The 27612-nt window shown below is 40.7% G+C and overlaps 3 protein-coding genes across 7 annotated transcripts in view; 2 read left to right on the top strand and 1 right to left on the bottom strand.

The window, feature by feature from the left end:
• FRS2 (fibroblast growth factor receptor substrate 2) overlaps positions 1-8308 on the top strand; it is a 58186-nt gene extending 49878 nt beyond the window's left edge. For all 5 annotated transcript variants that reach the window (XM_080625611.1, XM_080625612.1, XM_080625608.1 and 2 more), the window contains one exon: positions 504-8308. In XM_080625611.1, the coding sequence (XP_080481737.1) occupies positions 504-1454 (951 nt within the window). In that variant the 3' untranslated portion in view covers positions 1455-8308. The remainder of the gene's footprint in view (positions 1-503) is intronic.
• A 3117-nt stretch (positions 8309-11425) lies between these two features.
• CCT2 (chaperonin containing TCP1 subunit 2) lies at positions 11426-23328 on the top strand. Its single transcript, XM_080628966.1, has 16 exons — positions 11426-11510; positions 12703-12777; positions 13245-13310; positions 13409-13520; positions 14413-14489; positions 15547-15659; positions 16199-16401; positions 16591-16691; positions 16778-16905; positions 18037-18140; positions 19923-20042; positions 20241-20369; positions 20456-20559; positions 21641-21740; positions 22234-22375; positions 23034-23328. The coding sequence occupies exons 1-16, from the start codon at positions 11508-11510 to the stop codon at positions 23062-23064; spliced, it is 1608 nt and encodes a 535-aa protein (XP_080485092.1). The 5' UTR covers positions 11426-11507; the 3' UTR covers positions 23065-23328.
• Positions 23329-25918: 2590 nt separating this feature from the next.
• On the bottom strand, positions 25919-26755 carry LRRC10 (leucine rich repeat containing 10; the record flags this gene model as incomplete). The annotated part of the gene is made up of 1 exon (XM_080634912.1): positions 25919-26755. The coding sequence occupies one exon, from the start codon at positions 26753-26755 to the stop codon at positions 25919-25921; it is 837 nt and encodes a 278-aa protein (XP_080491038.1).
• Positions 26756-27612: the final 857 nt, after the last annotated feature.

The raw sequence follows: 27612 nt of genomic DNA, 5'->3' as shown, positions 1-27612 counted from the left end.
TGGGTGGGTGCATTAGTTATGTTTCCTTTGCAGTGTGGAAATTACAAAGATAAATTTATCCAAAGCAAATGTTGAACTGTTGGTCACTGCCATAGTGAGGGACAGCAGAGCTCTCACCGATTTGTCCGTTTGAACTAATGAGCTAAGTTGGAGCAGCTCAAGCTTGCCCTGACCAGAGCAGAGCTGGAATAGAACCTTAAAAGCTGTAACTAGAGCACAATTGAGGTAAAATATGAAATCAAAATAATCACTAGTGTAGGTATAAGTTCTGTTCTTTTGTTAGAGTAACTTTAACAAAACCAACAAGGGAAAAAAGCCTTAAAACAGCACAGTTCAGCAACGTGTGAAAGATATGACATCTGCTCTTAAACAGCTGCTATCATGAGATTTGCTTCTCAAGTATTTTGATTAGAAAAGCAGGGAGTTGAGAAGGGAAGAAATTTGGAGGGGGAGAAAAGGCGCGAATAGCATTTGAATTCACTTGTTTTTTCTTCCCCTTGTAGGTGCACACTTATGTCAACACTACTGGGGTACAAGAGGAAAGAAAAAGTCGATCAAGTGTGCATGCGCCATTGGAATCAAAGCTTTCAAACCCTGAAACAACGAAAGCAAAAGAAGATCAGATGTGTACTGATGACAGAGATGCTCAGGTTCTCTTGGAGCCTGAAGGAGTCAAGTTTGTTTTAGGACCAACACCTGTTCAAAGGCAATTAATGGAAAGAGAGAAACTGGAGCAACTTGGGAGAGACCAAGTTAGTGGCAGCAGCACAAACAATACTGAATGGGACACTGGGTATGACAGTGATGAACGTAGAGAAACTCCATCTGGTAATAAATTGGTGTATGAAAACATAAATAGGTTATCAGTCCCTAGTGCCTCAGGGGTCAGGAGAGGTCGTTTGACATCAACCAGTACCTCAGACACACAGAACATTAACAACTCTGCTCAGAGGAGAACTGCGCTGTTGAACTATGAGAACTTGCCATCCTTGCCTCCTGTTTGGGAAGCCCGCAAGCTGAGTAGAGATGAAGATGACAGTTTAGGACCAAAGACCCCTTCTCTAAATGGCTACCACAATAACCTAGATCCAATGCATAATTATGTCAATACAGAGAATGTAACAGTACCAGCAAGTGCTCATAAAGTAGAATTTACACGACGTCGGGACTGTACCCCAACAGTCTTTAACTTTGACATTAGGCGTCCGAGTTTAGAACACAGGCAGCTCAACTATATACAGGTTGACTTGGAAGGTGGCAGTGACTCCGACAACCCTCAGACTCCAAAAACCCCCACCACTCCACTTCCGCAAACTCCAACCAGGCGCACAGAGCTGTATGCTGTGATAGACATTGAAAGAACTGCTGCTATGTCAAGCTTGCAAAAAGCACTGCCCAGAGATGATGGTACTTCTAGGAAAACTAGACATAACAGTACTGACCTGCCTATGTGAGCCTGGGAAGCGTTAAATCATTTGCACCTTTTGTGAAGTTTATAGAATTGAAGATGCAAGTATTTTGCATTTCTTAACACTAACGCCTTTTATAGACTAATAGAACTTTTTCTGCCTACTTCATGTACTTGTCTAAAGGGAATTAATGTAGAGCAAGTATTCATTTAGGTAACACTATTTCATTCTACAGTAGTAGTAATTACTGCATAGCAGCATCACCACCTTTCACAGTGCCTCTTTAAATTGATTAGACTCCGAGTGACATGCCAGTTTTGAATTTTTAAATATTCTGGTCTGGTGCCTATACTCGTTAATGACATTTATAACACTTTTTAAAGCCTCTCTGATATGTGCATTACTAGCAGGTAAACCTAATCTTTCAAAATACATATATTGCATTCATTCCTCATTGAAGTGGCTCCTCCAGAATGAAATGTATGTTAATGCATTAACTCACTCGGTTTGACGTACACAAGATATATTGGTTCATCTCAAGGGGTATAAACACCACACCTTTTTTGTCCTTTTTTTTTGTTTTGTTTTTGGTTTGGTTTTTTTTGTTGGGTTTTGTTTGTTTTGTTTTTGGTTTGTTTTGTTTTGCATTAAACCACATAGACAAGAAGGCCTCTAATTCCTAAGTTTTCTTAACTTGTGTGATATTTGAGAGGTCACATCAGAGTTTGTTGATCAGAGCTATGAACACATCTAAACCCAGCCTTAAGCTCCTTCTGCTAGAAGAGAGTTCAGAGTGATGTATCAAGTTCCCTGTGAAATCTGACAACTTTAATCTCATTAGAGTTTGTTTGGTTTTTTTTTTTGTGAAGGAATTCACAGATTTGCTGTATGAATTAAGGCTCTCTTGTAATTTCTTAGTTCAGTGTGCCTTCCTTCCTTTGCATTTGTGTGTTTCTTTTTTACCTGTTCCATAATGTCTTGTTTTGAAAGTCAACATTTTGTACATAGCTTTAATTATTGTTCAGGGTCATTATGTGTTTGTCTTACTCTCTGCATTTGACAAAGAAAGACTCTTGAAGGTCAAATGGTTGTCTTTGTCCAGTGTTGTACGTTTTTATGCCTGACAGAGATATCCCAGCTCTCCAGCAACATGCATGATTGCACAACTGGAAAGGTTTATTATGCAGTTATTGTCTTCCTCTTAACACATCAGTCACAGGTTACATGGGAGGCAGGGTACTGGACTTGATAGTTCTTTATAGAAAATTGTACATCCTAGCAGTGTGCATCCATAGTTGATAGTATACTTTAATTTAGAAAGATATGTAGTAAATTATCTGAAGGTAGTATTATCTACGAACGTACTTCTTCTCCTTTTACAGTTGGTGAACTTGGTTCAGTGATGGCTGCTTAGTGTAACAGGTACATCCAGGTAGAATGTTGTTTGTTGAATATGCCAGATGCACCCTTAGCAGAAGTTTTTTGTTTTGTTGTTTTTCTAATACTCTGAATAATGTTAGAATTCTGGCAGTATTGCAGGTGCACCTTGGTACTAGCAGCAGAGGAGATTAATCTTGAGCCTGTGATTGCAAAGGAAATGACACTTCTGTGAACTGGTGTGATATAAAATAACCCTTAAACTGTGAGTGAGAAAAATGTGCAAGAAAAGCCATTTGGAGATCTGTAAAATAATTAAGGGTCTTCATGCAATATTTGAATTCAAGTTTTGTAACAAACAAACTACAATTATTTTCTGTCTTTTAAATTGGAGTGTGTTCCCTATTCCTTTGTTAACTTTTTCTTTGGTCTTCTCTCACTTTGGTAGTGGCAGCACTAATAGCACCTAAAATATGTGTCTTGCCACACCATTGAGGGATACCAGGCAACCTTTACACTCTGTCATTGTTCTTTACAGACTGTCTGGTACTGAAATACCAGATGCACAAAGAAAATAATTTGCAGAAGTAAAATATGGGAGTCATTGAGACCATTGTGAGGAACTTAAATGAGATTTAAAAAAAAAACCTTGTTAATAATTTCATGGTCAACCCATGCATGCTCTTGTGATAGACGTGTTGACTTGTAGGGAGACCTTGGTACTCAAGAAGGTAATGTAATGACTGTCTGGAGTGAAACATTTTACAGGTCTGCAGTGCTAGTGCTCCTTCACATCTTTGCCATTGCCTCACCTAATGCTATGGACCAGTCTTAGTCTATACGGAAGAGAAATTACTACTTATTTTGCAATATTTGGTAGGTTAATGATACTGGTGTAATTCTGGCTCTTAGCTTGTAGCTCATTTTAATTTGTGAACCGAACTAATGCTTCAGCATGTGTTTAGAGGCAAGTGTGTGTGATCTAACCAGCTGCCTAGAAATACTTGCTTCTCATCTGCATGGTGTGAGTGTTTCAGAAATACTAATTAATTGGACCTGTGAATAAACACACCCTTGAGGCAGAGAGACAATATTCTTAATTGACAAATAGGGAAATGGAGACTTCAGATAGATCCTGAGTGACCTGTTGCAATTACAGCCACCAACCGCATCCCTCCTTAGTTCTCGTGTGTTGGCCTATGTGTTTATCCTGAATAGTCTCAGATACAAGGGATGCTCAGAGTAATTTTTTTTTAATGTTGCAAGTTTTACAGTACTTCATAGGGGTTGTTTTCTTAGCTCTGGTCCCCAAAATTGAGAACATACTGAAATTTCAACTTTCTGTGACTTTAACTGTATTAACAAGTCTGATGACAAGTTTGCCAGGACTATTTTTTTACCCTCTTAAATTTTACAGGTGGGATAATGCTTTCCTGTTTTATGTGCACTGCAAACATACTGAGTAGTCCCCATTACCCACGCTACTCATCTGTAGCATTCCTTATTTTCTTCCCCTTGAAGTAGATGTAGTTGCAATGCACTTTACCCTTTGAGACTTAGTAAATAGTTTTTCAATTCAGTCTCTTCAAGGCTGTGATATTAGGTTTAGTGTCTGTAATCTAGGATTCAGTTTTCAGCTGAAATCTCTCCACAGTATTTAGGTCATATTTAATTTCGGCCCACAGGTGTATAGACTGAGAAACTACAAATATGTAACCATTTTCTGTAGTAACCAAGCCATGTTAAGTTTACATAAACTAGATCCTGCAAAAATGGCAACATCTCCATCGGTTATACCTTCCATCCATAACATGCAGTTGGCTGCTGCCCTTTAAGCACATTGGACAAGCGAAAGCCTTTAACTGTAGGTATTCCTTTAATGACAGTGATTTGGGAAAGACATACATTAGTGTATCTCTTAAACAAGGAGACTGAGTTGACAAAGATGAAACAGTGACCAAAAGTACATACAATAATAAAGATTGTACTAGAAATACAGTTAGTGAGAATTTAATCCATTGATTATGTTGGGAAAATATTTGATTTTTTTCCCAAATTGGTGTCAAGAGAAGGACCAATTTTTTTTTAAATTTTGTGGTGTTTCTTGGTGATTCCATAAAAAAATATAAACCAGACCATTCTGAAAACCTTAATTCTCATTAGAACAGGCTTTGTTTCCCCCAATAAGTATGTTTCCAAGGGAATGTAACAGTTTTGAAGCACTAATCCTGTTCCTACTAAAGGTCTACAGAAATTTTATAAAAATGTTAAGTGTTCAAAAATACCTTTCATATCATAAACTGCTTAATTTCCCTTCTCCCCGAGATGTTTTGATATTTGTGTGTTTTACCCCTCTGACCAGGGTTTGGGTGTAAAAAGGGCCACAAAAAGGTGCAAACTGTACGGAGTCCGAGCCAATGTCAAAAAAGGGCTGCTCTTCTGCAGGTGACAGACCAGCAGTTGATTTTGTTGGTTTTGTAACAGTGTGTATTGACTCAAAATCTGGCTGGCCTTGCTTTTGTTTTATACTTAACCACTTCTCATTGAGACAGGGTCAGGAGAGAGCAGATTGTCTTTATTCACTGTTGGTGAAGCAAAAATGTGAGTTCTGATTAATGTCAGCTACTTCTTTAAGCATGTAATGATGTATCTGATTTGGACCTCTATTTCTAAGCAGTATTCTCCGTGTAAGGTGGGATCAATGGTGAAATTCTGTTTCTGCACTGTACTAATTTATTTAATGGCTGCAAATAAGATGAAGCTGATTTAGTAGGAACTAATTGTGGACTTAAATCGGAATTTCTCCTATTTCCCCTGAAAAAAAAGTTCAGTCCTTCAGTGTGATAGATAGAATTAGGTATTTTTGGAATTTAGTACGATCTTTCCCATCTTTTCCCTGAGGTAGCAATTCAGGCATTTATATTTGACAGTATTTACTTAATATAAACATAAGTTCATTTATGATGTCTTTATTTTAAATTTGTATACACTCCAAAAAAAGCCAGAAGAAATTCCACCACAAAAAACTGCGTTAAGATGGAGTCAAGGTTCCTGATGTCATTCTTGTAGAGCATACACAAAAAAGATGGGAAAGTCACCACTTAAGGTTCTTTTCACAATCTTTAGGAATTACTTCCTCTTCAGGACAAGATAAGTGAATAAGGAGGAAAAAAACCCTCAGTTTAGCAGCTGTAACTCTGACCATGTATACATTATGTCTTGTGATACCATGCTGTAAGGTATGTGACTAAGTCTTTCAGATGTCTTATTAGGATATTAGCCATTAAAACATGGTGTTTACTCCAGATTAACGCAGTGTTTTGTTTGGAAATATGTAGGTGTACAGATAGAATATGAGAGATAATGTTACCTTCAAAGTTGATGAAACAAGTGTTGGACATTTCTATATTTTTATATGCTACAATGGGCATTTTGAAAATTTTCTTGCAGTTTTAATAATTATTTAGTGTGGTTATATACATATATTGTGACAATGTTTTCTGCTATATCCATTACTTCGGTGTAATTCTATTTTATGTAGCAAATACGTGTATATACAAAGGAGTTTATGTAAAAAAGATGATTAAGAAATAGGCTCGAGCCCTTCAGAACAGGGATCGTCTTCCTCTGTGTCTGCAAAGTACTTCATGCCTTGGTGTCACAGCCACAGCTCACGTCTGAGACCCCTGGTGACCTAATTGCCAAGCAGTGAGTGCGGAGGAGCAGCTCCTCTGCTTTCCACGAGAAGCCTTAGTACAAAAGGTGCCGCGAAACTCACCTTGCCCCACACGCTAGGGCTGTGCTGTAGGTGGTCATGCCCAACACCACCTGCCAACCAGAATGCCCAGAGTCCGTGTCTCCTCTGCTTCAGTCCTTCCCTTTGGCAGTAGGAAAGAAAGTCTGAGGTAGGAGCTTTGATGTCATCAGGGAATCTTCCTTGTTTGCAGGGTAATCCTTCTGGAGCTTGTTCAGGCCTCATGCAGTGTCCTTGGAAGCCAAACGTGTGATTTGCGTTGACTTCAAGGGCCACTGGATGTGCTCCTGCAAGATAAGTTCTGCTGACGTAACAGCTTTGTTACACCTGAAGACCTGGTTGGTCAAGTTCTTCAGGAAAGGTCTAAAAATACTGTAAAAATATAAATATATTTAATAACATGTACTGAAAAAAAAATCCTATTTGTTGTGGTCAGAGTTCAGATTATTATGTGAATTTTGATTTCTTAGTCATACTTGCATATATATTGCTTTAACTGTTATGTATGAAAGAGGAAGTGATTCTGAAGTGCGTGAAAGATCAGGATTACACCTGTTTTGTAATGGCTGTATTAGTTAGGAATGGATGTCAGCAAATCTAACTCCATATTAATGCAGTTTTTTTGCATTAGAATATGTGTGTATATCATACACCCACATTTTATATATAATATGTTATATATTTGGTACTAACTTTGTATTTTCCCTGAAATTTTGCCAAATCTCAAACGCAGGTGTTCTCACTTGTAAGACTTTGGTACTTAATAACTGAATGTATAAGAAATGCTCTGGTATGAAAGGAAAGAGTGTTGTCTGGTGTCCCGCAATACAGATGTCTCAACCAGCAGGCCTGTTGCCTTTTTCACATCTCGCTTTGCTGCAGGATCGTCACCTTTCGCCTCCTGACAAACAAACAGGCTGTGTTTTAAACTCAACTGCAGACCTGCCATTACAGTACAGCTGGATACTGCGCTCGCACGAAACCTGACTGGTAGTAGTGAGAATACAATAGTCACCAGTGTGCCACAAATGCATTTATTAAATGCAGAAATAGACACTTCTACAAAGGCCAAAATCTTATGTTGTATGTTCTTTTCTTGTCATTACATTGTATGATATTGTAAGATTATTGTATGTCCTAATTTGCATTATAAAATGTTTTTTCCTACTTAAAGGCATAAATATAGCAACTTTGTATAAAGGTAGCTTTCTAGATTTTTATTTCTTTTATATAAAAAAGTCTAAACAGTGGGAGTACCATTGCCAAATTGTTTATAAAATTTCAATTAACTTGCCCTGTTCAGTGAATTTGCTTTTACAAACATTCCGTATTTCTTTTATGAAAAAAGTGATATTATACTATGCAGAAAAGAGTGTATTTTTATGCCATTCCACGTTTATCTTAAAAAGAAATTAATTTCACTTGTTTTAAGCTGTCATTACTGAGGAAGCTTTCCAAATGCACATTTTTTACATGTATCTGTATTATGACAACATTTTCCCCTTTACCAGTGCCAACTTCATTTGGAAAAAAAAAAAAAAAGGTAGCATGGCAATAAACTATTGATTTTATGGAAAATGGCCTGTGGATTACTTCAGGATTTCCCAGTGTCAGTGTTGCTTATTGTATTTCGTTAGTATGACTTTTGTTGCTTTTCCTTAACTTGTTGCTTCAGTTCCACTTCAGTTTAACTTACTCCACTTGTGTCCCACTGATTACTCAGTGGTTGAAAAAGGAACTAGAACACTGATAACGTGGAGTCTGTGAATTTTTCTCCAGCCTTTTGTTTCACTTCTACTGCTGTTCTGTCACATCTTTCTCATATATATGTAGACTTAGATATCATTGTTGTTGTTATGGTAGTACTGTTGCTATTGACTACTGGCTGGTGAATCATGTGCCAGCAATTCAGATGTGCTCCTGTCTCAGTTACGAAGTGCCTAAGATACCACAAAACCCCTGTGGACTTTGCTGGGATAGTACTGATAAATTCAGAAACAGAGTAATAAGAACATACAAGGTTGAAGTCCTGTCCAGAAGGCCTTGTCGCTTTTTTCTGCAGACTATAAAACTCATGATTTATCAAAGTTCAGTATTTCCTCTTTTCTCCCAAGTCACTGTTTTAAGGCATATTGTTAATAATTTCTAGTCAACAAATGAACAAAACCCTAGAAACATCAAGAGATGTTTTGTTTTCAGAACCTCTTAAGAGACAACATGTTGGTTAGAAAACTTGGCTGAAAACTCAGTTCTCAAGAAGACTTTCATAATTTTGCAGCTTTCTGAATGGGAATGGCTGCTTAGCAGTTTTCATGACACTTAACATTTCACAATAAGGTGATGCAGAGTTCAGCAGAAGCTCTGGTTGGTTGTATCTTCATTTTGAACAGGAAAAAAGCATCCCAGAGATGGTTGTGCACCTTTCCTGATGTGATAGCAGGTAAAATATATGCAGTTAGACAATTTAATTTCTAGCAATATTATAACTAAAAGATAATGCACCTGATGTGATTCCAATTAAAATATGCATATGCCTCACGTCCTTGAGCTAATGATGCTTCTGTCTGAAATAAAATTTTGAAGCCAGCTCAAGATAAGGTGGCATTGAGCAGCCAAGCATTAAAGAGTCAACCTTCCAGCTTGTAGGTGCCTAGGGCTAGGATTTCCAGTAATGCTGTAAAATGGCCTTGTTAAAATCCCTATACATAAATCAACAGTAATACATCTGTTTGTTCTCTGTTGGGAGCACCTGAAGAATTGGATTTTGTGAAGAGTCTCTGTCTTCCTTCCTCCCACCCTCAAAATCCTATCTGCTCAGAGGCTTAACTGACTGGCCTGACTTGAAGTTAAACCTCAAACTAGAAGCTGTGATCAATGCCTCAGTTACTGGTCCTGGAGAAACCAGAGAGCAGTTGCTGCTCCATTACTCCTACATCATTAATAGCTCAGCTATAAGCAGGAGGTCTCCATCTGAATGAAAGCACTATCAATAGCTGCTGAGACACTTGGAGATCTGGTTGAGAGTTCATCCCTGAGCAACCAAGCCTGTGCTTTGCTGAGCTGTGCAGTGTGTCGAACGGTCCTTGGGGCTGAAACATGCTCTGTTTCTTAACATTGAAAGAGATGAGGGTATTTACAAAGGATGTGGGTTTACAAAACCATTACAATGAGGCACTTATTCTTTTTTCCTTCGCTTACAGTATGACCTGAAAAATTGCCATTGGATCACAGAGGTGAGAGCACTGTGCAGCTGGAAGTGGGAGGCAGAACGCAACTAGTGTGGCTGCTGGGCTCTTCCTATTCTGGTGTTGCTGCTTTTACACATTAAAACATAGCTTAGCAATAAGCAAAAGCCCCTTAAACCACACTTAAAGGTTTGCTCTAGTAAGTTTTTCTATGAGAATCTGATCTTCCAAAGGCCACAGCTCAATTCTTGGAGGTACTTAATTTTTTTCTTTTATTTTACTTTTATTTTTCTTTTTCCAGCTCCCACCTCAGTAGCAACAAATGTGAATTAAAATGAATCATTAGTTCAGTGCACATCTTTATAAATGCTCTAATTCTGAGATAAAAGCACTTAACATTGTTTTAGTTGGATGTTAGCCCTAGCCAAAACATAAGATATTTTTGTACATAACAAAAATGAGGAAAACTGAAGATAACTGAATTCAGTTGGCACTCTAGTTTTCAGAACAAGGTTGGGGCATGCGAGAACATACCTAACAAAGCGAAAAGCCCAAAGAACTCCAGCAAAATACTAACGAGATGTTGGCATACTTAAAACCAGAGATAGATGTGAAAGTTGGTAGAGATTTGCTGTCTCCATTGGGATAGGTACCTTCTGTCCTGGGCAGTTGTGTAATTTGTGTATATCCCAAGAGATTTGTATCTGGCAGCAGGAAGAGGAATAGCAGCTGGAATTAATTCTTGAGGAACAAATCACACAAAGCAATTCATTTTTTTTTCTTAGGTATGTGACCAGGTAACTAATGGGCTTTTTGTGCGGAGGAAAAGCAGCAACAGAACAAGGCTTGGATGTGGTCTTGTGTCTGCAAAGCTGTCAAGAGACCAGTTACCAATTTTTTAATACTGAAATAAACCGTAAAATCACAGAGGAGTTTGTGTTGGAAGGGATCTTAAAGCTCATCCAGTTCCAACCCCCCTGCCATGGGTAGGGACACCAGACCAGGTTGCTCCGAAGCCCATCCAACCTGGCCTTGAACACTGCCAGGGTTGGGGCAGCCACACCTCCTCTGGGCAACCTGTGCCAGTGCCTCAGCACCCTCACAGGGAAGAGCTTCTTTGTAATATCTAATATAAATCTGTGCCTTTCAGTTTATAAAGCCCCTTGTTCTGTCACTACATGCCCTTGTAAAAAGAATGTTTTGAGTGGGACTGTGGTGGGGTTGTCTCCCATTCGCTACTTTTAATTGGTGATCTGCATGCTACAACAGCAGATATCCCGGTCTGGCAAGTTCACTGGAGGACAGGAACGGCTAATTTAAAATACTTCTGACGAGTTTGCGAACTGGGAGTATGATGAAATTAAACTGGGGCCGCTTCAACCTCCTCCGGAGGGGCAGAAATAACTCCGTACAGAAATACAGTGCTCAGATGGCAGCTCTTCGGAGAAAGGGCGGCGCACTGCCGGGCGAGCCCGTAACAGTGCTGCCGCGCAAGAGGCGGTGTTAGACAGCGCGGGGGGGCAGCAACATGGCTTTAAGTCCCGTAACTCCTTAAAACACCTGGAACCCCCCTCCGCCACACCCGCGCCGTGCTTCGCCTTGCACAGCCTGAGGGGGGGACGGGACGGGGACTGCGGCTCCCAGCGTGCCGCGCGCCGCCGGAAGCGGCGGCTCCTCTGACGCCAGTTCCGGCAGGAGCTCGTGGGGGCTGTGGGTCCGCTCGCTGGTTCTCTGTTGGAAGCGGCGGTTGGCGGGGTCCCGGTCGGCGGCAGCACCGGCACCATGGTGAGCTCGCGGCCGAGCGGCGCTTTGGCCCGCCTGGTGTTGTGCGGCGGGGCGGCGGCCGCGCCTCCCCGCAGACACACGTGCGAGGGCCCCGCGGCCGCGCCCTCTCCCGCGCTTTGTCCGGCTCGGCGGCTGAGGCGCTCGCGTGGGGGCGGCCTCTGCCCTGCCCCACTCGCGGCCGGCGGGAAGGGAGGGGAGAGGAGGCGGAGAGGAGGCGGTGGCGGCATGTTGGGCCTGGAAGGTTCTAGAGCGCGCCCGAGGAGGGTCCGTGAGGGCGCGGCCGGGCCGGCGGCATGCGTGCCGAGTTCCTGTCCGCTGCCGCCCTGCCCTATCACCCTGCAGGAGAGGGGCTCCGGGACTGCCCGTGCCAGGCGCCCGTGGCGCGGCTGGCGCCATGGAAGCCTCTGCTTCTTCCTCGCATCTCCCAGAAAACCCCGAGAGGCATCACCGAGGCCCCGAGCGTGAGTGGCCGCTCTCGATCTCCGACCGAGAGCTGCCCTCCCCTTGTGTGCGGCCTCCTACCGCAGCAGCGTTTTGATTTTTGTTGTCAAAGCAGTGATGTAACGGACACTTCAGAGTAGCAAAAGTGATGAGCTGGCTACACAGCGAAGTAAAAAGTCGCCGAACTCCCTTAAGAAGGTTGTAATACTTGTTGTCTTAGGATTTGGTCCTAATCCAGTTAAGGTCCTGAGGTCTTTGCAAGTATTGGTCTTTAAAGGAGTCCGTGCATTGCTGCTGTAATTAATTTGCGTGGGAATGCAATAAAATTATTAGGACTCAACACAAATACTGAAGACCCGGCATGATTAGTTAACAAGATTCTGTTAGGTTCTGCTCATGGTGCCTGTCTTTGGGTGGTTTGAGTCTGACAGCCATGCAGAACAGGACCATGAAGTAAGGTTCTGGTAACACCCATCCAAGCACCTAGATCTTACCAGGCAATATGGGGTGCAGTCTCTAAGAGCAGATTGCAGTCAGTCTTGTAATCTCTTCGTGTGATTGAGATTGCAAGGTAGATTTAAAGAAAGAGTCAAAGTAAATTTGTCCTGAATATACCTTTTATCAAAACCAAATGGGGTATGGAAATAAATAATTGCAGTAATTGTTCAGATTGTTAGTGCCAGGAATTTGTTTCTAAAATGCATAGTGTTATTAAAGCTGAAGGAATATTCTTGTGTTAACTCTGCTTTAGGCATCCCTTTCTCTTGCTCCCGTGAACATTTTCAAGGCAGGCGCAGATGAAGAAAAGGCAGAAACAGCTCGGCTGGTAAGTTTAAGAAACTGATAATACTTGGGGTAGTTAACCCATGTCTTTTTTACTGTTAAATGTGTTTTCAGTTTATGGTGATGTGGAACTTCATCTTTCTCTTACTGTTTCTTCTTGTATTTCTGTGAACAGAAGGAAAGAGGAATGTTGTTCCTGCTAACAATTACAGAAACTTTTCAGAGTTGTTCAGAAACTAAGTAACTCTAGCTCTGGAGGTTGGTGTTCATTGAGAGGCATTTCTCTTGCCTGTGAGACAGGCTTTTATGGTTTCTGTGGGAATTCAGTATATTTGATCTGGTTATAAAAATGTATCAGTTCAAGAAACTTCACCCTAGGCTCTCCTGAAAGAAGTGTGGCTTTGGAAGGGTTGGGTTAAGATGTCACCTTGCAAATTATGTGCTAGCATATAATTATTGTGTTAAAGTAGAAATACATCATTCTCTAAGGTATATTTGCTTTCATTTCAGTCATCCTTTGTTGGTGCCATTGCTATTGGTGACCTGGTCAAGAGCACTCTGGGGCCTAAAGGCATGGTAAGTCAGCTGCAAATTCTCAGTAGTTGTACCTGTTAATTTAGTTTTAATAGTTGCAGTACGTTTTCAAGCGGTTTTCTAAATCTTGAATCTTGTAGGACAAGATTCTTCTAAGTACTGGGAGAGTTAGCACAGTAACAGTTACCAATGATGGTGCAACCATCCTGAAAGCTATTGGAGTTGACAACCCAGCTGCCAAGGTCTTGGTTGGTGAGTTTTTAATGGCTTGTCATTGCAGTACTTGGCATTTTTTCATTTGTAACTTTGTTATTGCAGGGTTCTTTTGTGCTTAGAATTAGCTTTTCTTAAATAATGTGAAAAATAGAAGCAGGGGCAGGATTCCTGAAGTAAGGAGGCCAAGGTGTTGCAAGAGTTGTGGAACTCTGCAAAAGTAAAATTGAGGTATATGCTGCTCTTGCAAAACTGTTCTGGTGTCTCATTTTCTCTCAGCCCTGGTTTGTTCCAGGAGTCAGACAAAAGAAAACTGTGTCCCCCTTTTTCACTGGGAAAATTTGGAACAGAAATCTACTGGAGTACAGAGGGTCTCTCAGGTTCTCCCTGATGTAAATCTCTTTTTATCACTTAATCAACATTGTACTCAGGACAGCTTACCTTTGTAAAGGACTGTCGTAGCGTGCCAGTGCTCAACTTCTAGTTTGAAGCAGGACACTGAACAACTAATTCAGTGTCAAGTTTCTTAATGGTATCATGTTTGCTGGGTCCTTCTGTATCAGCAGTTCATGCAGCATACATGGCTATTATATTCTCTGATCCAGTATGGATACCTTAGAACTTCTATCCAACCTTGCTTCCTTTTAGTGACTATCTTTAGGAATGGGGAGAGAGAGGAGTAGCTCTTGACCATCACCATGCTGGAACTGGTGCCTAGGTTGCAAGTAAAGAGCAGGAAGTTGGAGGATGCTGAATTTGATCTGCACAGGCTTTTCTGTGACTTACAGAGTGACCTTTTTAAACTATCAAAGAATAAGATTCTTTTTTCTTCTCCAAACAAATGTGAAGTGAAAGTGATTGTATCTGAAGCTGGTACTGGTGAGCGTGGTATTTTGAATCAAAACATTACCGCAGAGATTTCCTTCTTTAGATATGTCAAAGGTTCAAGATGATGAAGTTGGCGATGGGACTACATCTGTCACGGTGTTGGCAGCTGAATTACTGAGGGTGATGTATTACAGTTTTTCATATGTGTTTCTATTTGGCAATGTGCTCCTGTGGTATCAATGGGAGGTGTGGTGTTTGATGTTTATGAAGAGGGCTCCCTAAGTATAGGAATACCTTGCTCCATTGCTATTGAAATTGATATGGGAAAAAAACCAATTTAGGTATTGTGTCATCAAATATATATAAAAAATATTTTATTATTTCTTATATTGCCATTTACAAATTCACTAGTATTTTAACGTGGTACATTTTAGAAAATTATTTTCTTTTCCTTTAGTATGTAAGTGAAACAGAGCAGTATCCCTCATGGGTCACTTCTTGGATGTTGCACTGAGCAGCATGCAGCACTGCTTAGTTGTGACATTCACGCCTCTGAAATCCTTTTCCGTAACATCATTGAGAGAGGAAAAAAAAAAGGCATGTTCTGTGCACAAGACTTGAATTTATCCTTTAATTTCTTAAATTATTATTATTATATTTCCTTAAATTATTATTAAGTTTCCTTAAATAATGTTCCTTTAAATTCTGTATGGTTTTCATATTTACATAAAAGCTTATACTGCCAAACTCTAAATTCGAAATTACTATGAAAGAGACTTCAGAAGTGAGGAATTCTTGTTAGCGGAGCTGTGCCAGTAATCTGATCATCTCAGATCCAGAAGCTGTGATCAAAAGCATCAGAGAAACAATCTGTCTGCTTACCAAGTTCCTCTCAAAAAGGGAGTTTGTAGATGTTTGTTTTTCCAACTACACTTTAAGTTGCAGCTTTAAGTGAACAGGAAACTGATCTCAAACATGAAGCTAAAGATAGCTATTTTGAAGTCTATGTCTGGTTGGGTTTTTTTCGTTAATCAGACTTCTTGTCAGTATTCCAAGGGCAAATTGTATTTGCCTAGATTGGAAACAAAGCTGCCAGTAGGGTGACTTTCATTTCGTTGTTACAGCTCTCTGGTTTTCACTGCCATTCAGAATTTTCTTATTATTTGGAAGTGTCTTTCATAGTTAGTGTAAGTGTACCTTGGGGGAAAAAGACTGATTATTTATTTCATTTAAATAGGAGGCAGAATTACTGATTTCGAAGAAGATTCATCCTCAGACCATTATTGCAGGCTGGAGAGCAGCCACAAAAGCTTCAAGAGAGGCACTTTTGAAAGCAGCTGTGGATCATGGGTTAGTAATGTACATTTGCTGTAGATCTTTATAAAACGGTCAGGACTAAAGCATCACTAAGAATTATATACCACTGGGAAGTTCTTTGCTTTCTTTTAAGTAGTGTGAAGGCTGAATTTGTAAGTTGTAACAGTTAAGAAAGGCTTTTTTTTTTTTTTTTCCTTTATAAGCTGCTTTATGAAATGATTTAAAATTAGTTATGATGTACAGAAACTAAATACAAGGAGTAAGTTGCTCCTTAGAGCAGAAATCTGAGCTGTTATTTCAGGTTTCATGCTCTGATTTTAAATGTGACTGTTTGCTTTACCCAACACTTTGAGAGTACAGATTTTTCTAAAGCTGAATGCAAAGGTTTTCCTAATTGAAATTTCAAGTGCAAGGTTATATTTTGGAACCTGGATTTTGTGTATCATTCCTCAAAATAGAACATGGTGCCCATAGACACAGGCAACAGGAAGCAGGGAGAGACTTACAGTGATAGGTTAATGATAATTAAAGCTTTCAGACTTTCCACTTTAACTGTACTGCCTTTATTTTAGTGATGATGAAATGAAGTTCCGTGAAGATTTGATGAACATTGCAGGGACGACCCTTTCATCCAAATTACTTACTCATCATAAAGATCACTTTGTCAAGTTAGCTGTAGAAGCTGTCCTTAGATTGAAAGGTTCTGGTAATTTGGAGGCTATCCATGTCATTAAGAAACTTGGTGGAAGTTTGGCTGATTCCTACTTAGATGAGGGTAAGTCTGTGTGTTGGCTGAAGGCATGCTTGAGAAATTAAGCTGTTAAATTTGTTCTAGGAACAAATCTGTTCTAGAAAACAGTGCTATGTTATTATTAAATTGAATAGTAAATATGAGGGGGTTTTATAATAATTTAAATTAATTGCTCTCCTTTTTAAGTCTTACAAGGCCTTTCTGTTACGACAGGCTTTTTACTCGACAAGAAGATTGGTGTAAATCAGCCAAAAAGAATTGAAAATGCAAAGATTCTAATTGCAAATACTGGTATGGATACAGACAAAATTAAGGTATGGGACTCAGCTACTGTTGTGAAACAATGTTTTTATAAATTAACTTCATTTTTAGACTGAATTCTTTGTTTTCTTTGATTTAGATTTTTGGCTCTCGTGTTAGAGTGGACTCTGCAGCAAAAGTGGCAGAAATAGAACAGGCAGAAAAAGAAAAAATGAAGGAGAAGGTTGAGAGTATTCTGAAGCATGGAATAAACTGCTTTATTAACAGGTATGTCCTTTCTTGGAAAAAGGGGAGAGTCACAAAGTTGTACATGTGGCACTGTTTTCCACAGAAGCAAAAATTTACTCCTTCAAGACATGGTGCATCTTATAACTCACCTTATAAATTTGTGTTAAACATCTGTAAGAACCATTGACAGACTGATGAATCTTAAAGCTCCTCCATCTATGTCGTGTTTCACACACATTGCATTCTACTTCAGGCAAAATGAGGACTCTTTCCATTGAACACGGTACAGATAGAGAGTCCTAGAGTCAGGAGTCCTGTTGGCAAATTGATGGAAGAATCCTTTAAAGTATTCAGAAAATCCTTAGCTCCACTGCTGCTATCCAGTATGCTTGGAACACGGGTGATTGCCCTAAGGAAGCTCAGGTAGCATCAGTCACTGTAACCAGGCTAGTGGTGCTGCAGTTAGATTGACTTTTGACTTTCAAATATATTCCCTGATAAAATTGACTTCTTATACTGTAGATCAACATCACATCAGATACTGTAAATGTCAGCCAGTTAATTACCCCTGAGGATATGTATGATAAAGGCCAAGGCCATATGGTTCTGGGATAGAAGGTATCTTCTCAGCAGTGCCATTTGTCACTTTGAAGGTAGATTAGAAACACCTTTCTTGCTGGAGACAACATCTTGCAGCTCCTGCTGAATTTCTACAACACTCAGTCTTTAATTTGGAATGGAAAAATAATCTGGCATAACACTCCTGAATGGGCATTGGCCATTGAGCTTTAGGTGGCTGCTTTGTTGAGATGGAGATACGTATTAATAAGGGAACACGTACTCTTCGCTGTGATCTGCTATTTGTATATGTTACAAGATTGGCCATTTGTTGTTCCCAGATTTGTAAACTGTTTGGATTTTATACTGGTGAAGGAATTAAAGACATTACTTCAATTTTTTTTCTTTTTTTTTGCTTTGTGTATTTTTCTGTCAATGCTTTTGCTTCTGTATGGTGCAACATTCCATGTGTGGTAGGTGTCTCAAATGTTGACTGCTTTCGTAGTTTTCAGAAACCTGTTGCGTGACCGTGGTACTGAGAATCAGGTGTCCTTTAGTTACTCTGGTTTTTCGCATGTGTAATGGGAAGATGTGTCTGTGTTCTAATTGTAGGCAGTTGATCTACAACTACCCTGAACAGCTCTTTGGAGCTGCTGGTGTCATGGCTATTGAACACGCAGACTTTGCTGGTGTCGAACGTCTGGCTCTTGTTACAGGTATGTGGAGTATCTTGTATGAAACTTGAAAAGGCACATTATTTGTTTGATCTTTAGTAAATGTTAATGTGTCATCACTTAATTGTAGTTTTTATTATTAAGCACATTTGTGAATGTGAAAAGTACTCCAAATAAGCTTTATTTTATAGAGCTTTAAATACAATATGAAATTGGCCATAAGTAACTTTGAAATTACTTTGTTGATTTATCAACTCCTATATAACTGTCAGTATTTTTTTTAGAAGCAGGTAACTCAGTTTCTATATTTAGTATGTTATACTTCACACATAAACTGTCTGTTTTGATTCTGGATCCCTCCTGCATAATAATTTAAACATACTTTTTTTTTCTCTAGTAACTGTGAGTAAAGGATCATAATGTGAACTATGGAATTTAATTTATCCAGATAGTAGTGCCAGTTAGTAATTTTCTTTCATATTTTAGAAGTACTTTCAGTTAAGTACCTGCTTGATAAGCTTCTGAAATATTTATTTTCTAGAGAAAAGATTAAACTTAGCGATAGAAAGCATAAGAAGATGAATCCACTAGTTAATGCATGCCATCTGGTTAATAAATACCTGTTGTTTGATTGTAACAATGGTCATCCCTTGTTAAAAACGTGGGCCTGAGTTATCATCTTGAGGTGGGCTTCAAATAACACAAACAACCTGGATATTTTTAGTAGTGGTCAGTGTAAATGTGATTCTGATAACCAGTGAAAATGAAACATCTGGAATGCTGCAGTTGATTCTTGTTGCTGAAGTTAGAGATAGTTAACTGGAATGTTACTAAAAGCTTATTGTGAAAATCTTCATGAGAATGAAGAACTTGCTTTGCAGGGAGAAAGGAAAATATGCTGACTTTTTTAGCTTAGCACAGCTGAAATAGCAGTTGTGTGTAACTGTCTGAGGACTCATTGACACAGGCAAATGCTTGATTGAGAGGAATGCTGCTTATGTTCCAGAACAAATTCAAATCAAATTTTGTAGGCAGAGCAAATGGACCATATCAGACCACACTGGATCAGATAGTATAGCTGAAAACAATAGACAGGCTTTTAGTAAGCATAAACTCTCTACTACAAATCTTGTCTTCCCTTGTACTGCTACAGCTACAGCAGTGCTGCAAGCCAATGTGGAATAATTGAGCATAGATTGAGAGTGAATACATGTAAATGGTTTTTTAATAGGAATAGCAAAGTACTAGAACAATATTCTGTTCAGAGGCATTTTGGTCTTTGTAATATCAGTTTTGTTTACAATATGGGAGTTTACAAATAGTGCATAATATTGCTGCTACAACACTGCATGACACTTGTTATTGAGGAGAGTGGTGGCTAGTGGTTCTCAGCCATCATCAGGCAGGCAAGATAAATACTGGCACAAGCTCAAGTTTAAAAACATAAAAAAACTTGACCTAGTAGTTTATTAATACTATATCAATAAATGCTATTAAAACTTTAAACTGATTGACATTTTAATACTGGCAAAGATTAATGTTTAGTCTCTTATCCAGACAGAACTTCAAAAGCATTACAGCTATTGTAATTTTTCTGATGTGAAACAAAATACTGGTTTGTTAAGGAAGTAGGTGGTTTCTGGTACCATATACTGACATTGGAAAAATTTGGCTTATCAGTATTATTAATTTAAACCTGGGAAGTTATGAATAGTGTTTTGTTTGTTGTTTGTTTTCATAACCCCTCATCCCCCCAGGTTAAATCTTGCCTGAACGGATGTCTTCAATATAAGCTCTAACTTCAGTATGATCTTACATTTGTAGGTGGTGAAATTGCATCAACCTTTGATCACCCTGAGCTAGTAAAACTAGGAAGCTGCAAGCTTATTGAGGAAGTCATGATTGGAGAAGATAAGCTCATTCATTTCTCTGGAGTGGCCATGGGTAAGAGTTTTACCACTGATGTGATAGCATAGTGTACATAATTTCATTCTATCTGTGAAATGCCATCATGCTTCCTTTTTCCCCCGAAACTGATCTGTGTAGAACTTGACTGCAGTGATAGCAAAACTGTTACAAATGCCTCTTTTTTCGTGTGTTGGTTTGGTTTTTTTTTAATCTTTTTGCATTTGCACTTTTTAGGTGAAGCTTGCACCATAGTTTTGCGTGGAGCAACACAGCAGATTCTAGATGAAGCAGAGAGGTCTTTGCATGATGCTCTCTGTGTTCTTGCCCAGACCGTGAAAGACACTAGAACTGTGTATGGTGGAGGTGAATATTAGATTCTTTGTGTATGATATGCATTGTGTAATACTGTTCAAGTCAGACATCAACATCTATGTGTCTTTAATGACTAGGTTGTTCAGAGATGCTGATGGCTAATGCTGTTGCAGAACTTGCCATCAGAACACCTGGCAAAGAGTCTGTTGCAATGGAGTCCTTTGCTAAAGCCTTACGAATGGTAAGTTTGTTCGGTCAGATTGCTTGGATTAATAGACATAAAGTTTCATCAAACTTATGAACTTCTGGCATCAGATAGTTGTTTCTCTTTCAAAGTTTTGGTTGTCTAAAAGTAAAAAAGTGAAATTTAGCAACACAACTTGGATGAACAAATGGGAAAACTTGCTGGTTTCTCTCTTAGAAAATAAGTATTGGTATGTTAATAATGCTGCATGTTACAGAATTCTGAATGTTTAATGCTAGCTCTCTTTTAAGTGGTTCTTCCTCCTCTTAACCTGCAAGGCTAAAAGTGCAGCAGAAATGTCAGCTGAATAAGCTGAGATTTTTTTGTGCCAACTGGTTTATGAAAGAGCAGCCTTTCCATTCTCTTGATACTCTAGTGCTATTTGATTGTATTCATGCTCTAGTACTATCTAGAAGTTTCCAGACTTGCATTGGAGTTTACTCTTACTTCCTAGAAGATGCATCACACGAAATGTTTATAGAATATTATTGTGCTAACAGGCTATCAATTTGAGGGAAGAAAAAATGCCTTCCTGTTATTTAATCTAGGGAAAGCCTTTCTTAGGAAATAAAAGACCATAGGAAAACATTTCTGCCAAGAAAATGAAAAAGCATGGTAAGACTTGGCGTTACTTCTTGAGCCAGCACCTTCAATTTGCACTCCTGTCACTTACACGATGAACAGAATGATCAAGTGGTTAATGCTTACCAGCAAGCTCCTGTTCGTAAAATGAAACCATGTCTCCAGTTGTAGTCTGAAATAGACAGATTTCATTCTCCCCACGTAAAAAGAACTGAAAAAACTGCTAACATGATCCTGTCCTCTCAGATACTCTCTTATAACAAGGTTTTAAGCAAAATCCTTAGAGAAGTAGTTTGGTGGGGTTTTTTTTTGGTTTTTGGTTTGTTTTTTTTTTTTTTTTCTTTTTCTCTATCTTCTGATAGCTGTACGTCTGCCATACTTTTCAAACTTCCTGTTCTTGAAACTGAACAGTAAATAGTAATATCAAAGTGTGTTTCATATTTACTAGAGATCAGGCCCTGCATAAATTAAAACCAACCTGTGTTTCTCCCCATAGATCCCAACAATAATAGCTGACAATGCTGGCTATGACAGTGCAGATTTGGTTGCTCAGCTCAGAGCTGCTCACAGTGAAGGGAAGACTACTTACGGACTTGGTAAGAGGCTTCATATTACTTCTGTTACTGAACTGCTATTTGGTAGGGCAGTGAGGCTTATTAAACTTGCTCACTTGTCTTTGATACATTCAGTTGGAAGTACGCTGATTTCTGTTTGCTTTGCACAGAGCTTGGCCTGCGCTTACAGTCCTTTACCATTCTACTAAACTTTTCACGATAGAGTGAAATGCTTTGTTTTTCAAGGGGATGGGCTCCACCTGCAAAAAAGACTTTCCTCACTCTTATTGAGTTTAGTTACATGAAGCTTAAAAAGAAAGGTATTGATTTAAAATAATTTTTTTTTATATAATTGCAACATGTTAGGCTTAAATCAGGACCCTTGAAGTAAAAGACTTTAAATACTTTCCTTAGTATTAATGTCATTCATTTGAGCAGGTGATGTTACCATACTGCCAGCTTCCCTGTAATTTCCTTAAAAAAACGCACAAGTTAAAAACAAACAAACACGTTCTTAATCTGTCTCTCCTTCCAGATATGAGAGAGGGTACCATTGGAGACATGGCAGCCTTGGGAGTAACAGAAAGTTTCCAAGTTAAGAGACAAGTTTTGCTGAGCGCAGCTGAAGCAGCAGAAATGATTCTTCGTGTAGATGACATTATTAAAGCAGCACCAAGGTATGGACTGAGTGTCTGCATGGTCAGTTATAGTAGTATTGAGCAACCTTCTGTGGAAGAGTAACTGCAGAAAAGTCTTGTTCTAGAAATATTTCCATTTGTAATGAAGACTGACATCTGATACGCTAACGTTCATGTTACATGAGGGGGATTTTTTTGTGTTAGCAGTATAAACAGGCCTTTTGAGCCATCAGTGCACTTAAATTAGCATGCCTGAGCAGTGCCTAGTTAATCTTGGATCACCAGCTACTCATGTGCCATAAACAGCAGTAAAACATTTGCAGAAGTGGCTAAAATGTGAGGGATCATGCTGCTTTGCTTTTTTCTTTTGGGAAGAACTGCACTGAAATGCCAGCTGCTTCTAAAGTAAAATCTGTGGCTAAAGCAAAACCACATTTGTTAAAAAGTTCAGGAAGAAATGCCTCTTGTAGGCAGGTTATCCTGAGCATGCCTGCTTCCAGGTGGTCTGCACTACTTTGTGAGTTGCAGGGTTTTTTGCTTTGGTCAGAGGTGATGTATTAGCCTTGAGATGATGCTGCCTTTTGTGCTGTGAGATAAGCACTTATCACAAAATATCAACTTAAAAATGAGTGTAGGTGGGGAGGCTGGTGGACATCAGTGTGTGTGAGGAATTTTCTGATTTCTTTTTTCTCCCCAGAAAACGCGTACCAGACAATCGCCCATGTTAAATTTTCTTCAGTACCGGATGAACACAGTGAGGATGTGTGGACCAGATCTCACCTAGTAGCTTTTTTTTAATGATCTGTTTCCTGTGAGGTTGTGGAACAGAAGCTTGAAAAGAGCAGATCTCCATCAATAGCATGAAATAACTGACTTCAGTTGGTTTTAACTTATTTCAGTTTCTATATGTTGTGGGGAATAATTCACTTTCAAGTAAATCAGGGGCTTTCTACAACCCTCTTTCCTTCTGTTCCTCTCCACGTTCCACTTAAAATACATGGAAATAAATAAAAAATCATACTCATCAAAGTTGTCTGTGTGTAGAAGCAAGAAGGGCAGTTCCATTCAGACAGCTGCAGCGCACACCCTCGGTCCTCGATGCTTCAGTCAGCAGCACAAAGGGTAACTAGCCTTTTGGGCTGCTGTAACTCACTGGTTTGGTTTGGCCTGGTGTGCATTCAGTGAGAGCAGTTTATTCCAGTCTTTCTGTAGGGGCCTTGAGTTGGGATCCTAGAAATAGGTTCTGAAGTTAAATGCTACGTTTTTCTGGTGATACTGGGGGGTTAATCATTTTTTGATGATAAAAGGAAGAGAAAAAGCTGAAGAGGAATTTAGTGCCCAGAACTACAACTTAAGAGATTTTACAGCTTTTTACCCTAGAAATTTTATGTAGGTAGGAGTTCTGCTGAGGGGGAGGTGCAGTTTGGGAGAGATGACCAAACGTTCTGTGTGTTTATCTGTGAAATACTGAACTCAGGCCAACTTTACAAAATCTTGCATTAGAGGGTGGTTGGTGGTGAATGTGGCAGCCTGCATTGCATTCCTTGCCCCCTCTTCCCTTGTCATGTCTGCTGTAGCCTGTCTTTATATTCTCCCTTTCCTATTCCAGTGGTTGCTGCAAAGGCAGCGTTTTTTAATTGGACTAGTTTCTTCATGCTCAACTCATAAAGAAATCCATGATGTTTGCAGCACCTTCTCAACAGCTGGAAGCAGGGAAAAGCAGAGGCATTCACTGTCTCTGTGGGGACCCCAAGAGCTGAGCCAGCTGTGACCCTCCTGGCCCTGCAAACATAATGCAGTACCCTGGCAGACACCAGGGCAAGGCTGCCAAATTAGCAAGAGTACTTTATTGATTTCAAATTATCTGTGCAAACATTTTTGTCATTAGGTTTCCTGAAACAAAAGCGAGTCTGCTTACAGAGCGCTCCTCCAAACTTAAACTGATCACGTCTTCAGATCTCCAGAAGTGACAGTATGTGTCAGGAATGCTACACTGAAATACAACCACTGTCCAGCAAGTGAAAGCACCTTGCCCACCCGCTCAGACAAGTGAAGTACCAGGTCGGTTCCATAGGAAATAAACCGTTGAACTTGGATGTTAGAAAAGCCCAAAACATTTCTCCTGCTGAATAATTCTCTACTCTAGGAAGAAATAGCTTAGATAAAGAATACGGAAAGAATTTGGTTAATTCTGAAGAAGGCTATTTTAACTCACCAAGGTGTTAGTGTACTTTGTTTAATTTGACTACATGCTACATTGGTGCCAGCCAGATCTAAATTCAGACTTCATTTAACAAGACAGCAAGTGCTAGCAGAGGCTTTGTGTTTCCAGATAATTTTTCAAGCATGTAAATGACATTAAGCAGTCACGAACTGGCACTGGCTCAAATCTGTTCTGGGAAGTCAACTGCCGCTGCTGAAGGCTGCGCTGGTGAGACAGTTGCACTCGATGAGTGAGGCAGAGAGGGAAGTGGCTGTTCTGTGCCGCCACGGGCTCCCCACCTTCTTTAGAAGCTGTCTTTTACCAAACTCAGTGATCTGTGCTGTGGAATCAAAAGCTAAAAATGTCATTTTGAGCCAGATTTCTGTGTTACACAATGAAAGCAAAACATACTTACACAATGAAAAAGAGTTCAGTGCATTTTGAAGGGGATCTGAACTTGTCTGAGTTACTAGCTGGAGAAATACCCAGCTGAAATCATCGGAATGAAGTTTGCCCCAGCTTCAAGTTCTGTGCAAGCCTGTAACAGCAGGCTCCCAGCCCAGGGCTTTATTTGTGCAAGTTTACCTTTGCAGCTGTTGCGGTGTTTCTGTTTTAGTCAGGCTTTGATTTTCTTCTTTGCTACTGCATGAGAACTTGGTGTGTAGAGCTGCCCTTAACGGTAGCGTTGTTGGTAACAGAAACTAGCAGCAAAGCCTGTTGGTTTCCTCACCATCATTTCAAATGCTGCTTGGCAATAACAAAACAAGGGTGGTGGCAAATTTTCCAGGAAGAAGGCTGCACTGGGAAGAGGAGAGCTTGCTGGTACGTACGCGCTGTTTCCTTGATAGCACAGCCAGGGCTCTGCTACTGCTTCCCATGCAGCAGGGAGGGAAACCTCCAAGCTGTTCCCGTGTTTCAGATAAGACATTTGAGACAGATGGTATGCTTACTTTACAGCAGTGACTCAGCAGCAACCACCTTGAACAGTGGCATCCAGCTGAGCTCGGACACCTCAGCAAGGTGGAGGGGAGAAGGGCAAGCCCATGGGTGAAGAGTAGCAAGTCCATTCATACTCTGTACAGTCTACCTATGGAAAACATCTGAATTGTCTCATCTTTGCTGCCATCTCAGTGGTCCCCACATGGGTGGAGGGGGAAAAGGATGAAGTCTTTGCTCTAGAGAGTGCTGGGTGCTGTGCAAAAGGGGTGACTGTACAAGAGGGTTTTGCTCTCATTTAGCTTCAAGCTGGTGCACCTATCCTGAAGACTAGCAAGGCAGCGTGGGGCTCCCGGGATGCCAACAAGCAAGGGAGAAAGAAGTAGAGGCTGGGTGGTGGCGTGAGTGCACTGCCACCTTTGCCAGAGTGGGCAGCTGGAGCATCAGCAGGGCTCGACTTCCAGCTCAGTCTTGATGGCAGGAGGTGGCGATGGTCTCTCATCAAGTGGGATTTCTACCACTGCCCCAGACCGCTTTCGAGGTTCAGGAGTCTCCTCTGACCACCTCCCCACCCTGCGAACTCCTTTGGCCACTTTGGGTGCGTTCCTGCAAGGGTTATGGTCGTAGATCACCAACTTCAGACCAGGGAGGTGAGCCAAGCTGGGGAAGAACCGGATGGAGTTGCGATCCACATCGATCACCTCCAGGAAAGGCATGTCCAGGAGCACAGTGGGGAACTCAGACAGCAGGTTGCCCGACAGCCAGATGGTGCGCAGCTCCTGCAGGCACCGCAGCTGTGTGGGGAGCGTGCGCAGCGCATTGGAGCCAGCATGCAAGGTCTTGAGCAGAGTCAGCTCACACACCACCTCGGGCAGGCACTGCAGGCAGTTCGACTCTATCCAGAGGGTCTTGAGGTTCTGCAGGAGCCGGAGCTCGAGAGGCAGGCTGCAGAGCTTGTTGTTGCCCAGGTAGAGGATGCACAGCTGCTTCAGCGTGCACACGACCAGGGGGAGCACTTTGAAGTTGTTGAAGTCCAGCGCCAGGATCTGCAGGTTTTGCAGCTGCTCCAGTTCCGGAGGCAGATGGTTCAGGTTGTTGTCACTCAAGTACAGCTTAACCAGTTCCCTAAAAGAGCAAATGTGCAGAGGCAGCCGCCTCAGCTGGCTGCCGCTCAGATCCACCATTTTATCCACTGGCATCTCTTCTAGGTCTTCCAGGAGGTACTTCTGGCACTTGTTGGAGGGCACAAAAGCAACTACGGCTTTCAGACTGTTGCCCATCCTGTGACTTTTCTTTGGGGATGGCTGGGAGTGTATGTACGGGACAGGAGCCTGCCTGTGCACTACACTGCCAGTAACTCCGTCTTCCCAATATAAGGCTCTGTTTACATGGCACCAGCCATTAATCTCAAGGGCTCTGAAACATTTCTGATAACCGAATGAGTGTTTGGTGATGTGGATTACGGACAGGACGATGCACAGCGCAGGTCTCCCTCTCTCACCCACACTCCTGCTCGCCCCTCCCCAGTAACATCCCTTCTTGCTTCTTTCTGCAGTGCACACTGGAAATGCTTACTGATTTTGCCCCAAACCATCTCCCCAGTGCCCCAGCCCCTCACTTCTCGCTCCAGCTGTGCTGTCCTTGCAGCCAGTGCTCTCTGCAGGGATTGGCTCGGGAGAGTAAACACCACAGAAGACCAGATTTCTAAACTCAGATATTTAGCTTTCATGAGACCTTCAGCGGAAACGTCGGATGTAATCGAATTGGTGTTTAAAATACCTGTCAGGGCTCGACTGACTTTCCAGACAAGTGGCACTTCTAGGGATTTTCTTAGCAAGGTGCCAAATGCATAATTTCAGAGTGTAACTTGCCACCCAGTGCTTATCTTAAAGCTTTAACACAAATACTTGGCAAACTGCTATCTTGAGCTGTTCTACTATTTATGTTCCTAATTTAATGGCGTTTACTATAGCTCCTGGCACTCTTGACTTTGTAGGGCCTTTTTCATGACATTATGTTTTACATCTTGTCTGAATCCCTGTTTAATATGCTCACTATCACAACCTGCCAACTCTGTCCTCCGGCCGCCTTCCAACTGTGCTACTGCAGTCCCCGTGTCCCTACCAAAACCTGACAA

Source organism: Psittacula echo, assembly GCF_963264785.1.
Source record: "Psittacula echo genome assembly, chromosome: 1".
Lineage (NCBI taxonomy): Eukaryota > Metazoa > Chordata > Aves > Psittaciformes > Psittacidae > Psittacula > Psittacula echo.
The sequence above is the reverse complement of the archived record's forward strand: the minus strand, read 5'-3'. Positions and strand labels throughout refer to the sequence as shown.